Consider the following 14,654-nt stretch of genomic DNA (forward strand, 5'->3'; position numbering starts at 1 on the left):
TTAAGGAAATGGCTGAAACTAGTCTACCCGTATATATTGTTCAAACATGGTTTTAGCACACAAGAGATGGTGGAAAAATCAGTGTTTCTGGTGGGTTTTTTGCTTGTTTTTCCAAGTGCATGCGTATGGAATAATTTGCTGAATGAAACACTGCTGGCTGCTCTCCGCAAAATCCAAAGGTACGGGCTTTCTTTGAGGTCATGGGTATTGCACCTAGCGCCTGTGAGCTGCCATCGGAAAAGAATGGTGTGTCATTAATTTTCCTTCCATCCATCCTTTATTTCAGCACGCTCCCCTCAAGGTCTCCACCTCCAACCATCACAGAGAGCCCCAAACTTCTGCCCTAATTCCCTCACAGTTTCCAGATAAAGGAGCCAAAATAACCCACAAAACAGAACATCCTAGTTTACAAGAAACTTGACAGAAATAATATGACAGAGCCCAGCATGCTCTGTATGCAACTCCGCCCCCTCTTGTAACCTTGCTGGGGCCAGGGCAGCACTGAAGCCATCTTTGGCTCCTACTGCCAAACATCCACCGGTCTCCCGCCAGCCCAGGGCCCCTAATCGACAGTCTGGACAAAGATTCCTCTAAGCTGGTGACAAAGCCAATCAGCCTGCTCCACTTCTGGGCTTGTCTGTGGCTCCTCAGCCTGACCACTACGTTCAAAAAAAAAGAAAGAAAGGGGGGTGGGGGGCGGCATCTCTCTCTACCTGGAGACCTTCTTCTACTATTATCATCCTCCTCAAACATTTATTGATCACCTAAAATGTCCAGGACACCATGCTACCCCCTATTGCCAGGATCAGCAAACTTTTTCTGTAAAGGGCCAGAAAGGAAATATTTTAGATTTCACAATTTACATACAGTCTCTGTCATATACTCCTTTAAAAAAAATCTTGGAAAAGCGTAAAAAAATTCTTTTTAAAAATTGTGGTAAAGTACACATAATATAAAATTTGCCATTCTAACCTTTTTAAAGTGTATGGTTCAGTGGTATTAAGCACATTCATATTGTTGTGAAACCAACACCACCATCCACCTCCAGAACTCTTTCCGTCTAACGAAGCTGAAACTCTCTACCCATTAGACAACTCCCCATTCTCCCCTCCTCCAGCCCCTGGCAACCACCATTCTAATCTGTGTCTATGAATTTAAGTGTTCTAGATACCTCATGGAAGTGGAATCATACAGTATTCGTCTTTTATGACTGGCTTATTTCACTCAGCATAATGTCCTCAAGGTTCATCCATGATGTAGCATGTACCAGAATCTCCTTCCTTTTTAAAGCTGAATAATATTCCATTGTATGTATATACCATGTTTTTGTCTAATCATTCATCTGTAGATAGATGTAAAAACCATTCTTAACATTCAGGATATAGAATAACAGGCCACAAGCCCGACCTGGCCCACAGGTCGTAGTTGCCAAACCCTGCTATAGAGGCACAAAAAACATATAACACAAACCAGAGGTTCTGAAATTTTCTCAGTCTCTGGCACCTTCAGTATATCAGTAATTTTTCACAGCACCCCTAAGCCAAAAGAAATACCCAACCATCCCATCTATTATGGATTTAAGTCCAAACAACTTACTATGTGGTTAGGTCCTAACAACTTAACTCCTGTTGGGCACTCGAACCTCAGAATCAGACTGGACACTGCCAACCTCCCACCCTGTTCCACGTGGATTTTCATGGGATACTTGCTTTTAAGCACAGCACCCAACAAAAACTCGGTTTTGCAGAAAGTATGCCCATATTGAAAGGAATGTATATTTAATGCAGAAACTGGCTTATTTCAAGTTAGTTAATTCACGTGGTGTCCAACAGGTGTCACTGTATTTCCCTCATAAATGTAGGCACTTTTCACTGAGTTCTCCCACCAAGAAGCCCAGGGTTCCTTGGCACACTGTTTGGGAAATGCAGATAGAGACTATTCCAGGGGTTTCAGATAGAGGTGGGGAAACAGAGTCAAATGCCAAGAATATGCTGAACAAGAGACAGTAGCAAATGCTCAGTTTCCAATGACCACTGACAGACACTGAGCTACAGATTCTAGACAAGAGACAGCCTAAAGCCCCAAAGTCAGGGACAGCTGCAGGCAGGAGTGGGATTTAGGCTACCCATTGAAGAGACAGTAAGACCCGACAGGAGAAGAACAAGCGAAGGGAACAGACTAAGTACAGGAGAGGCCCCGACATAAGAACGAGGCCGGTAGGAGGGGGGCCCTGGAGCAGCGTGCACACTGAGGAGACCTAGGACATGAGCCACTCAAGGTTTCAGAGGAAGGTGGTGCATTTAAAGATGTGTTTAGAAAACTTAATCCAGTAGCTATGGGTGCAACAACCTGAAGAAAGAAGTCGTAGCAATGAGACCCATGTCAAGGTGTGGTCGAGGTATGTACAGAGGGTGACCTACATGGACACTGTTGGGAGAAGAAACAAAAAGGATCAGACTAAAGAACCTTATGGGAAAAGGCTGGCCTTGTAGCAGCGGGGAGCATGAGAAGAGATTCAAGAATAATCAAGGTTTCTAGACCAGGTAACTAGGGGAAATGATGTCATTCACACAAAGGAATTGTGCAGAGGCTGCGCTCAGGTGGCCCGGAAAGAGAATATGAGTGTTGCTTTTGATATTCTACGTCTGAGGGCATGGCAGGTAACTCAGGCAAAGGGATCCAGCTGGTGGCTAATCAGCAGAGCCCAAGCCCTGGGCACACCCACACGTAGGGCAGGAAAGGAGAGAGGTCAGACAGACTCTGAAGGAGAACAGCAGAGTCTGGAGGGTGGAGGTCAGAGGGAAAGCAGGCAACTCTGGTCCAGGAGTCAGAAGCCTCAGGTTTGTAAATAAAGCGATTCTTTAAAATCCCAATATTTTAAACAAATGTTTAAAGTGCATTTAATGACGTGGCGAGAGGAACGCTGGCGGTGGTACCCGGGGAGCAGCAGTCTGCTCTCTCAGATCGGAGGATCTGATGCTTGGTGATCGGGACCACCTCTTCTCCTTGGAACCTTTACTCCCTGCATCCCTACTTTCTCCAGCCCCTTCCCCTCAACCCTTCACTTCTCTTGAAAGTCCTTCCTTTCTGATTTTTCAGTTCCCCACCATGCTTCCCAAAATGCCAGTGCACCCGCCGACCTAACTTTGTCCCCACCGGACTGTCCCTGAGCGCCTCACCATAGGAAGCCCCCTGCACTGAAACTCCTTGCTATGGACGTAAGAGTTCACCTGCCCTGGGAGTCAGGGTAGGGCCTTTGCCCAGCCCCCATCCTCCTGGGCCTCCCCTGCACAGCCACACTCCGGGTGTAGTGTATCCAAACACAGCGTCCGAGCCTTGGGTCCTGCCAGCGCTCTGTCCCCAGATGTCCTTCCCCAGATGCTCACCTTCATGGGTCAGCACCCAGTCACTCTCCCTCATCACCTACTCCGTGTCACAGCGCACCCCTCACCCACCCGCCCCTGCTGCTTTCTCTGTCACGGCACTTATCTTAGTCCATTTTGTTTGGAGTTTGTGGTTGGCCTGTCCGTCTCCTGGGTCCCAGATCACAAGCTCCACGGAGATGAGAGGGGTTTTCAGTCACCTCCCTCTCCCCACAGGGTCTGATCACATGTTTTGCACCCAGCGCACACTCACCAAGTGGTCTTTGAACACACGATATTACCCTCTGCCTGCATATGAGATGGCAGACTCTGTCCTGGAGTGAGTACCATAATACCTTTGCGTGTGACAGTATACTGCTTTCAGAATGCTCTCATGGAATGGACTTGAGGACACAGGGAGGGGGAAGGGTAAACTGGGACGAAGTGAGAGAGTGGCATGGACATATATACACTACCAAATGTAAAACAGATAGCTAGTGGGAAGCAGCCGCATAGCACAGGGAGATCAGCTCAGTGCTTTGTCATCACCTAGAGGAGTGGGATAGGGAGGGTGGAAGGGAGGGAGATGCAAGAGGGAAGAGATATGGGGATATATGTATACATATGGCTGATTCACTTTGTTATACAGCAGAAACTAACACAATATTGTAAAGCAATTATACTCCAATAAAGATGTTTAAAAAAAAAAGAATGCTCTCATGTTTGAGGCATGAGGAGTGTTACTATCTCCACCGTGCAGCAGAGGAAAATGAGACTCAGAGAGGTTAAAAGCTTTGCACAAGGTCACACAGCAGTAAATACAAGAGCCGGGATTAGAACCCAGATCTTCTGCCTCATGGTCTAGAACTCTTCCACCACACACCCTGCCTCTGTGTGAATCCGTGTCATGATAAGCTTGACTTGGTGATGGTTACCTGTGCTTGAGATATTGCTCTGCTGTTTATTCATGTCTCGTATGTTGTTGGCATATCTGCCTGTCACACTAAAGTCTAACTATGTTTTAGGTTCCAGAGAATAAGGATCAATATACAGTCTTAGGCAGTAACTCTAAATTGTACTTTCTTATGTGTTACTAGAAAATTTTAAGCCGCAATTTACTTAAGCACTAAACCCAAACACGCTCTTACAGTTGCCATCTCTCACTGCTGATGAACACTCTACAATGCTGAAGCGAGTACAGACATGTGCTGATGGCTTCCACTTGCCCATGCATACCCACTCTTCATCTTTTCCACCCTGCTCTGAGCCCCAATTCACCTGTATGCACCAATTTTCTCCATGATTCCCTTGCCACCTGGATTCCATCTGGTTCACCCAGTGGAGTCCAGCAGGAGATCGGAGGCAGGAAGGAGAGTGAAGTTTGGCTATTTATTCCCTGACTCCCTCCCAGATTGGCTGTGACCCACGTCTGAGGTTCCTGGTTCTTATCAGGGGGGTCTCTGCATATAGCTCTCGGACCCTTTACGCACAAATTCGGTCTCAGGGTGGTGACTGTGGTAAACCTGCCCAGAATATGGCCACAAATTCTTTGACATTCCTATCATCAAGATGTGGGGTCTATGTCCTCTCCCCTTGAAAGTGGGTGGGCTCTGCGACTACCAGGAACAATAATACATGGCAGAAGTGACACTGTTTCAGTGCGCAGACTGGCAGCTTCTACCTAGGGATGCTAAGGCAGAACTGTTCTGGGAGACGCAGGCCTCCTCTGAAGGCCTTTCTCACACTGCACAGAAGTCTCAGACACTCTGGGCAACCTCTCCCCCCTCCCTTCACCCGGGGTCAGGCTTGCATTGCAGTCTGACAGCTCCCCCAGCCTTCCCCACCTTGCTTCCTATTTTCTCTCTCACAAGCACTTCCCCTAATAAAATCCTTGCACATTTAATCCTACCTCGGCATCCTCTCCTCTGAGGACCCAGACTAATACAACCATCCCAATAAATATTCAGCCTTGAAAATTGAGCTTTGATGTTAAACATATAAAGACAGTAGAACTAGCTTTTGCTGAATAAGGGCGGTCCCATGAATCTAAGGTCATAAATAACCAGTCTTATATTGGGTTCGCCGAAAAGTTCATTTGGGTTTTTCCATAACATCTTACAGGAAAACCCGAAATGAACTTTTTTTCCAACCCAATGCAATACGATGTCTGTATGTATGGCTGGATCTAATTCCTAAATGATCTATATTAACACGGTATCATTTTCTTTAATAAGACTTTTACAAAGTATGGTTTTCACCTATCTCCAGAAATGTATCCTTCCCCAGATGTCCAAAGTAGGTTCTCAATCCCTTGTCCAAAACCTGGAGACCATGTGCATTTTGGAATTCAAAACTTTTCAGGAAGTAATATGTACATCTGCCATAGTTGACATAACAAACCCAGCAGGTCTGGCGCAAAACTCCACAATCAAATACATTAATACAGCAAGTCCCCTACATATGAACAAGTTCTGTTCCGAGAGCACATTCATAAGTCCAATTTGTCCGTAAGTCCAACAAAGTTAGCCTAGGTACCCAACTAACACAATCAGCTAATTAGTACTGTACTATAATAGGTTTATAATACTTCTCACACGAATAATACATAAAAAACAAACACAAAAAATAAAACATTTTTAATTTTACAGTGCAGTACCTTGAAAAGTATGCCAGACACGTGAGCCAACTTATGTGATTGGACACGCGAACGCACATTTGCATCTTTGAAAATTCGCAACTTGCAGGTTCGTATGTAGGGGACTTACTGTACTATGTCCTCCACAAAACATACAAATATTAAAACAAGTGGTATAAAAATAAATTGCCTAGAGACAGTGCAGGTATGGGTTTGCCACCAAAGGAGTTCAGCAAAGGTTAGACTGCACTGCCATATGAATTATTAAAAACATTCAGTTTTCAGAGCTTTTTGAATGTCTGAGTGTGAATAAGGGATTGTGGGCCTATATAGACACGCTAAACTATGCAGCCCTTTAAAAAAAACAAACAAACCAGATACTCCTTTGCACCAACACAGAATAAACGGCCATCCCCCAGCGCGGGATGAAGACGGCACCGAGCAGGACCCGTGCGGAGGCAGGGTGACGTTATGCGACTCCAGAGAGGGGAGAAGAAAGGTGGAGACGATCTTCACTTGTCAAAGCCCCACACCCACCTTTTACTGCCCTCAACCCTTTGTTACGACTTCATCTCTGGTTAAGAAATTCTGTGGAAATATTGTTTATGAGTATTGACTGTGATGTGGGAAAATTTTTAAACCTGAATTTATCTATACTATTTATGACACACTCCTGCAAACTGCCTCCATTGATTGCAGGCAACTAAAATGTTAGACGTAAATTGGGAGCTGAGATAGTCCACAAAGGAAATTTATGTAGGGTATTAAATAAGCCTCAAGGCAAGGGACACTGAATATGAGAAATGTGGACCGGAGCCGCTCCAGTAGCCCTGAGACTTCCGGGTGTCCCTTCCCGGGTCAAAGGCGAGGACACACAGTGTGTCTGCTCCCCCTGGGAGCTCCTCAGAAACACCCAGCCCTGCACTTCCCTCCTCCGCCCTGAGCCCCTGTCGTGCCGCTCACAAGAGGCTCTTCTCTTCGTCAGCCACGTAGGGAGCTGAGAGTCAGCGGAGAGGCCGTTCACCTTCCTCCTCTGCCCTGCTTCGTCCTAAACCTCCTCATTCTAAGTGATAAAAACACAAACAATGGAAGATGAAAAGCAGGGAGAGAAATAAATTAGGAAGGAAATATTCTCCCTAGTCGCTAAATAGCCCTGGGAGAAATGGTCTGCAATGGGTAAAAGTTAAGGAATATTATTAGGGATGGGAAATTCAAATCTAGCTTAGTATTAGTATTTTATATATTAGTATTTTATATATTCAGTATTGACTGTTTTTTCCCCCAATAAGCATGTATTAACAACTTCATGATTTTTCAATCTCATATGTTAATTATGGGCATAACTGAGAACAATGTTAGTTAACACATGTAGGTGCTGTTATTTTTCTCTAGGAACCACTGTCTGGGAATGTACTGAGTGCCAACACTCCGCCCAGCACTTTAACAAACATCATTCCATACCTGTGCTGTTTATTCAACCCCCAGGTCTAAGGGACTGTGCTCAGCACTGGAGATTCCCCAGGCGACAAGACGGGTGTGCGGCTTACCCTCAAGAAGCAGGCAGAGCACTGTGGAGACATTACACAAGGTCCTGCACATTGAATGAGTTAATTCCACTAGTGGCGAGTGCTACGAAGGAGAAGTACTCAGAGACCAGTCAGAGCCTCCTAACAGCTCTCTGAGGTGGATCTCATCCTCGATTGTAGATAAAGAGTTATCATTAATATTTGTAACATCAAGGTATGCTAATTATAACAACATAAAATGTCCTGGACAAATAATAATTACAATGATCACTATTATAATACTGACTTGGGAAATAATTTTATATCAGCTGGTCAATGAGAAAAAGGATGGGAATAAATGAGGAAGAAAGTCTGAATGCGCGAGAGAGTATGTGGATAATTACTGTCAAAGAATTTCCAGGGCACCATTCTATTCCCCCATAAAGGAAAATTCCTCCATGCAGGGGCTTAGAGACCTTCAGACACCCTCCCCTCCTCCAGAACAGCAAGGTACTAACAGAAGGACAAGGTAGAAACAAATACAAGGTTTGTATTTTCCAGAGATGTGTCCCATATTTCCCAAGACAAATTTAATTTCAAAGACTTGGTTCCTTGGTTCCCATAAACCAGTGAAATAACCTGGAATCACAACCAAGATTACCTCCTGAACCCAGAAGTAACACAAAAATCCTAGTCAGACCAAGTACCCTGTTTGTTTGGCAAAATATTGCTACTGTGCTCAAAAGGCACTAAATGATAAGAGGTGAACGTCTTCCACCAAGACCTGCTGCTCTAAACGAGAACTCCCATCATCACCACAGCCAGGCTTCCAAGTTGTCATGATCAGGTGTTCTTAGCTTCTATAAAACGTGAGCCCATGGAAGTGGAACGTCCAGATATACAAAGGTGGGCATTCCATCAGAAGGCACGTGATACGTTGTTCCTTGCTTCTCTCCCTGCCAGGGCTGTCAATGCCAATAACTTGACAAGGAGCCTCTGAACTAAGTACTGTATATGTGTCTTTACTTAGTGAAAAAAGAAAACTCCTTAAAATTAGAATGCTAGGTCCACGATGTCTCCTGATAGCTCACAATAGAAAAGATATCAGTCGATTTATTCCATGAAATGAGAGCGTCATAAGGAATTCAGAGTGATGCTAATGAGACAGCCAACCTTTGATGGGACCTTCACTTGGCTTCGCTTTAATTTTTGCTGTCACAAAGCTGTTATAATAAAAAACTATGTTCTGTTAAGTAGATGGCAGCTCCAGGGCACTTGTGCCACCAGCGCCCCTCTCCATGTCCACAGGAAGCCTCACACTCTCTATGACAGACCTCTTAAGCTCAGAGGACAGCTTCACAGAGAGTTCCAAGTAGCCACTACCTATGAACTCAAGTAGATCCAAGAGCCAGTCCAGTTGCCAATGCTTGTTTAGACTCCCTTACTGGACATTCACAATGTCCTGTTCTATGACATCAAATGGATCCCATCAGACTTAAGCTGTTGCCGGCATTAAGACCTGTAATTGATACTGGTAAGGAATATGGATGGAATGAGAAGGAAAATAAGGCTAAAGTCGCCATCAAGTCAATTACACTGTGTTCACCTTCCTCAGTTTCCATCAGCTGTACTAGAAACAGGTAGAAGATTACATCAGCCAATCACTGACCTTATGGAGAGCTGGAGCCAAGACTGGTACCAAGAATCCATTGTAAATATAATTGACGAGCTGATTACGAATCAAGGGGTGAGCCACCTAAGAGAGAAACGGCAGTCATGAAAAAGGTAAGGAGCGCAATCTTTAGGTCTTCTTAAAATCAACCATTTCTGTGTACATCCTGAATTCAAGAAGGAAATCCAAATTTTGGCCATTTATTCCACGGTTAAAGAAAAACGCAGACTTCAAACCAACATGTAATTTTTCCAGATGGTTTATCCCATTATAAACAGCCTGGACTTTCAAATTTTAAAACGGGTAATTTTAAGTTTCTATCTGAAAAAACAATAATAAATAGACTGATTATGTATAGGGACTCATAAATTAAAGTCGACAAACTGGAAAGTATAATTTTTGCTCCATAACTTCCTCTATGTCCTATCTCAACCTGTGACTAATTAAAAAAATAATAAGAACTGTCAAAATAGACAATTAAAAACATTCATTTTGGTAGCAGAAAAAAAATTCTCATTTTGAAAATGCATTTTCTGATAATCATTTATATTGAGGAAGAAAGCATTTAGAAAATTTTTTCATAAAAAAGATACTGTTCAAAAGCAGAAAACATTATCAGAGGTACAACACTTCCTATATTTAATTTTCAAAATATATTTAGCATGGATAAGCCTTACTAATATCTTTTATAATTACAACCATCCCTGGGTGTCTGTAGGGAACTGGTTCCTGGATGCCCACCCCTACCAGGATACCGAAGTCGGCAGATGTTTAAGTCCCTTATATAAAGTGGCACAGTATTTGCATATAATCTACACACGTCTTCCCATATACTGTAAATCATCTCTAAATTACTGTATAATACGTAATACAATATACATAGTTGTAAATACAATGTAAACGCTGTGTAAATAGTTGCTGGTACACAGCAAATTCAAGTTTTGCGCCCTTTGGAACTTTCTGGATTTTTTTCGAAATATTTTCAGATCCTCTGTTGGTTGAATCCACAGCTGTGGAACCTGCAGATACAGGGGTCAACTGTAATCTCTTCACTTATACCCCCAAACAAAAAATCTTAAAAGTATATGGCTTCAATCTCAAAATATGATACAAAATGTATCATTTCTCTATTCTTAACCATGCCCGTTAGCTTTCTCCTTCTCTAAAAAAATAAAAATAGCATCAAACAATAAAGTAAAAAGCAATTTCTAGGGAAGTGAGGCTAGATCTTTAAATTACTGACAATCTCTCTCTCTGTGTACATTTGGGGAGAAACTAATAGTTCCATCTTTTTTATTTCCACATTCTTCTGCAAGAAAATATTGACAGACTGTAATGTTAAAGGAAAAAATAACTTAAGATGCAATCCATTTATCTCATACATAAATAAAATTTCCTTTGCCTTAGCAATAAAAATGAGATGGGAACTAAAGTAATTTACTTGCATTTTCTTCCAGAAGCCATTTCTTTATTTGGTAGATAAACAGATTATAACTAACATTTTTCACCTTACAATCACCATAAAGAAAATTTGATTTCTTAATAAATCCAAGATTAAGGTAATATTTGTGCTATATAGAAATAAAACATTTTTTGATGAAAACCTACTACACCCTTGTGTATTTATAAAATCTGGGGTTTTTTTACTGAAAACAGTAACAAGAAATCTGAAGGTAAAAATCTAATCAAAAAGCCAATATACTAGAGTTCAGTGGTTGTTTGTTCCCCGAAGCAGGCCAATTTCAAACCAAATTTAATTTGTGTTGCTAAGAAGATGCTTAACTTCTTCTAAATTCAATTGGAATAACAATATTCTTTATGCAGTAAGCACCATTAAGCAAAATAAAGTGTTTTCCTTTGTAGACTCCCAAGAAGACCTTGAAGTGAAAGTGGTATAATTTGGAGTACTTAGAAGCCTAAAAATATCTATTTACTGAGTCAGGCAGTGAACTTATTTTTGATAGTTAAGTGGATAATCAAAACAGAATTAACACTTTTTATAACGAAGGTAAAGAAAATCTACTCTTTTTTTCTCAATTGAAACTACCCAGAAACCTCTAAACTAACACTTTTACTCATTCGAGAACATTCAGTAGGCTTAAAGTAAAGCATCAGTATTCCATAAACGTTTATTGAAATAAGAAAAGGAATGTTTATCAACTGATCCTTCACAATGCTTGTATCCTGAATGGACCACGACAGAGGGTTCCTTGCCTGCTCCCACCTGAATGACGGCGTTGCAGAACTCAAGGGAGTTCATGAACTGGACCAGAGGAGGGAGCAGGACCCAGTCGTCCTTCAGAAGGCAGTGCCATTCCTCGTCTTTCTCTTCCAGCTTGGCAGGCAGGGAAGAGTACAGACCACTGAGCCCGGTCGCAAGCACCTGTGTTCAGAAATAAAAACGTAATAAACACTTTCCCCAGGTTCTTAACCTGCAACAAACAGCTCCCAGGTGATGCCACTGCCACTGGTCCAGACTGTACTTTAGGTGGCGAGGTATTCCAGCATCAGAGGCTGTCAGCTAGGAAGGATTCCACAGCTGGAGGCGGGAGGGAAGGACAACTCCAGCAGAGGGAACAGAAGCACCAGAGGTCTTCGGCTAATACCTACGCGATTCTACAGGTTGTTTATCTCCTACGTGCCAGGCCTATGCTGGGCAGTGGTAGGGGGAGTGAGGGAGACACATGCAAGGTGAAGAAAACATGGTTCCGGCACCCAAGGTATGCAGGAGAGGAGCGAACTCATAAACAGTGCGTTCTATTACACGACGCTGAGTGCACACACAGAGATGACCCACACCCCCCGTTCCACGGGGACACACCCTGGACTGAGGCGGCCCGGGACAGAAGATCTCACACGGGCAGCATGAGTAGCTTTATGAGAAAGATTCCTGCAGGCATGTTAAAGCTCATGACTGACACGTGCGTGCTTCCAGTTTAGAGAGTGCTTTCATCTCATCTCCACAAATTATAGCAAGAAGAAAGAACTGGGGGTCACAGGTCAGTTAGATGGGATGACGAAACTTCAAACAGAGGTAAAATGGGTCTACACGGAAGCATCGGCAGTGGGAAAAAGAGGAGTAAAGAAAGGGGAGGATCACATGTAAGGTGGACATGAGGGTGAGCTAACTATCATACCTACCTATCCAGTATTAATCCAAAGCTCACAAGGTTTACTTTCTTCCCCTGCTCGGTTTCTAAATGACACTGACAGTGTTTGGGCTCAGTTAGTGACGGTGAGTGAGAACTCCAAACTGTCACTTTATCCAGCTTGGTCATTAAGAAAATGCAGATGCATCAATTGAGACAGAAATATAGAAAAGGAACACACATGTCGACTGCCTAGTAGTTTTATCTTGTGGAGAACAGGACCAAGGAAAACAATGAATTTCACAGTACGGGGAAGTGATGCTAGCCAAACAGCACCTTAGGGCTCCTGATCCGGTAGATGTGCAAAGGATGGACAGGAAGTGCCCAGAAAGAAACACAGAAGTGATTTATAAAAGGGGTTGCTCTAGGGTAAACCCTGAGGTTATAAGGAACTCAAATGGGATAGAAACATTCAAGAAAACATTCCATTCTGAATTAGGCCCAGAAAAGAAACAGCAAAGTATTCACTGATCTCACAGTCTCATAAGAGATGAACAGGCAATTATAACAGTGTAATAAATGTTCAAACTACATAATAGAAAATATGTCACCGTGGATATACAAACCCAGACTTGGAGTGTTGGGAGCAGGAAATGTTCTCAGAAGAAGTGATGTCGGGCTCCCCTGGTGGCGCAGTGGTTAAGAATCCGCCTGCCAATGCGGGGAACACGGGTTCAAGCCCTGGTCCGGGAAGATCCCACATGCTGCGGAGCAACTAAGCCCGCGCACCACAACTACTAAAGCCCGTGCACCTAGAGCCCATGCTCTGCAACAAGAGAAGCCACCGCAATGAGAAGCCCACGCACCACCACGAAGAGGAGTCCCCGCTCACCGCAACTAGAGAAAGCCCACGCCCAGCAACGAAGACCCAATGCAGCCAAAAATAAATTAATTAAATAAATAAATTTTTTTAAAAAAGAAGTGATGTCTAAGCTGCTGAAGAATGAATAAAAGTTAGCCAGAAAAAGAATGTTGGAAAGAAGAATATTCCAAGCAAAGGATGTACAAAAGCTCAAAGGAGCAAGAAAACATGGCACCTTCTGGAACTAAGAGAAGTGCAGTATTACTGGAGCATATAGTTAGAGATGGGAGGAGCCTGGCGGGTACGCTGGAGCCAGATCCTGCAGGGTTCTGTAGGACAGAATACAGAGCTAGAGCCCAGTGGAGAGTCCAGCAGACAGTGTGTGGGTCTGATGCCTACGAGAGGCATCTGGACTAGAGATGGAGCCCTGGAGCTGTCCACATGGCGATGAGACCCCAAGCTATACAGACCAGAGAGAGAAGGGAAGGGAGGTTTAGACCATGAGCTATAACAAAATAATCCATAGTGCCTGGTGTCAGACACAGAAAGTCAAAAGGAGGTATAAGGACCTCCCTGGCAGTCCAGTGGTTAAGACTTCTTCCAGTGCAGGGGGTGCGGGTTCGATCCCTGGTCGGGGAGCTAGGATCCCACACGCCTCGGGGCCAAGAAAACCAAACCATAAAACAGAAGCAATATTGTAACAAACTCAATAAAGACTTTAAAAATGGTCCACATCAAAAATACTCCTTAGGGACTTCCCTGGTGGCACAGTGGTTAAGAATCCGCCAGCCAGTGCGGGGGACATGGGTTTGAGCCCTGGTCCGGGAAGGTCCCACATGCTGTGGAGCAACTAAACCCGTGTGCCACAACTACTGAGCCTGCACTCTAGAGCCCATGAGCCACAACTACTGGGCCCGAGTGCCACAGCTACTGAGGCCCGTGTGCCTAGAGCCCGAGCTCCACACAAGAGAAGCCACCGCAATGAGAAGCCTGCGCACCACAATGAAGAGTAGCCCCTGCTCTCTGCAGCTAGAGAAAGCCCGCACCCAGCAACGAAGACCCAACACAGCCAAAAATAAAATATAAATACATTTAATTTGAAAAAAGGAGGTGTGGATCCCGGCGTGCCGATCTTGGAAATATTACCTACAAACTGTTGCCTCTCCTCCCCCGTCTTGATCCTAGAGCACCCTCTGGAGCTCCCTGTGTAGCAACTGTCCTCCGTGCATTTATTAATTTATCAGCCCTCTTCTCCATCTCACCTGGCCTGACGTGTTCATTCTCGCCCACACGGCAGATGTGGGTGACTTGCCCAGTCAGACGCTAGCAGCACTTCCCCTGAGTAACACATCCGTCAACAACAGAGGATGGGCCTGAGGATTGGTCACCTGGAGGTCTCAGTGCAGAGAAACCAGACGCCGCCAGGGGGCAAATGGGGGAGGGGCGGGATGGGGGAGGGGTGGGGATAGGGGCTATGAGCCCGCAGTGGAGTGTGAGGGCAGCGAGAGAAAGACACGAACCGTCTCAAC

The 14,654-nt window shown here is 44.2% G+C and overlaps 1 protein-coding gene across 1 annotated transcript in view; it reads right to left on the reverse strand.

Annotated features, from left to right (window-relative positions):
* FHIP1A (FHF complex subunit HOOK interacting protein 1A) overlaps positions 1-14,654 on the reverse strand; it is a 227,316-nt gene that overhangs the window by 68,602 nt on the left and 144,060 nt on the right. Inside the window, exons 5-6 of the mRNA XM_060299695.1 lie at positions 11,399-11,557; positions 9,172-9,258 (exon numbers count right to left, since the gene is read on the reverse strand). Of these exons, the coding sequence (XP_060155678.1) occupies positions 9,172-9,258; positions 11,399-11,557 (246 nt within the window). The remainder of the gene's footprint in view (positions 1-9,171; positions 9,259-11,398; positions 11,558-14,654) is intronic.

This window comes from Globicephala melas, chromosome 5 (genome assembly GCF_963455315.2).
Source record: "Globicephala melas chromosome 5, mGloMel1.2, whole genome shotgun sequence".
In the NCBI taxonomy this organism is placed as follows: domain Eukaryota; kingdom Metazoa; phylum Chordata; class Mammalia; order Artiodactyla; family Delphinidae; genus Globicephala; species Globicephala melas.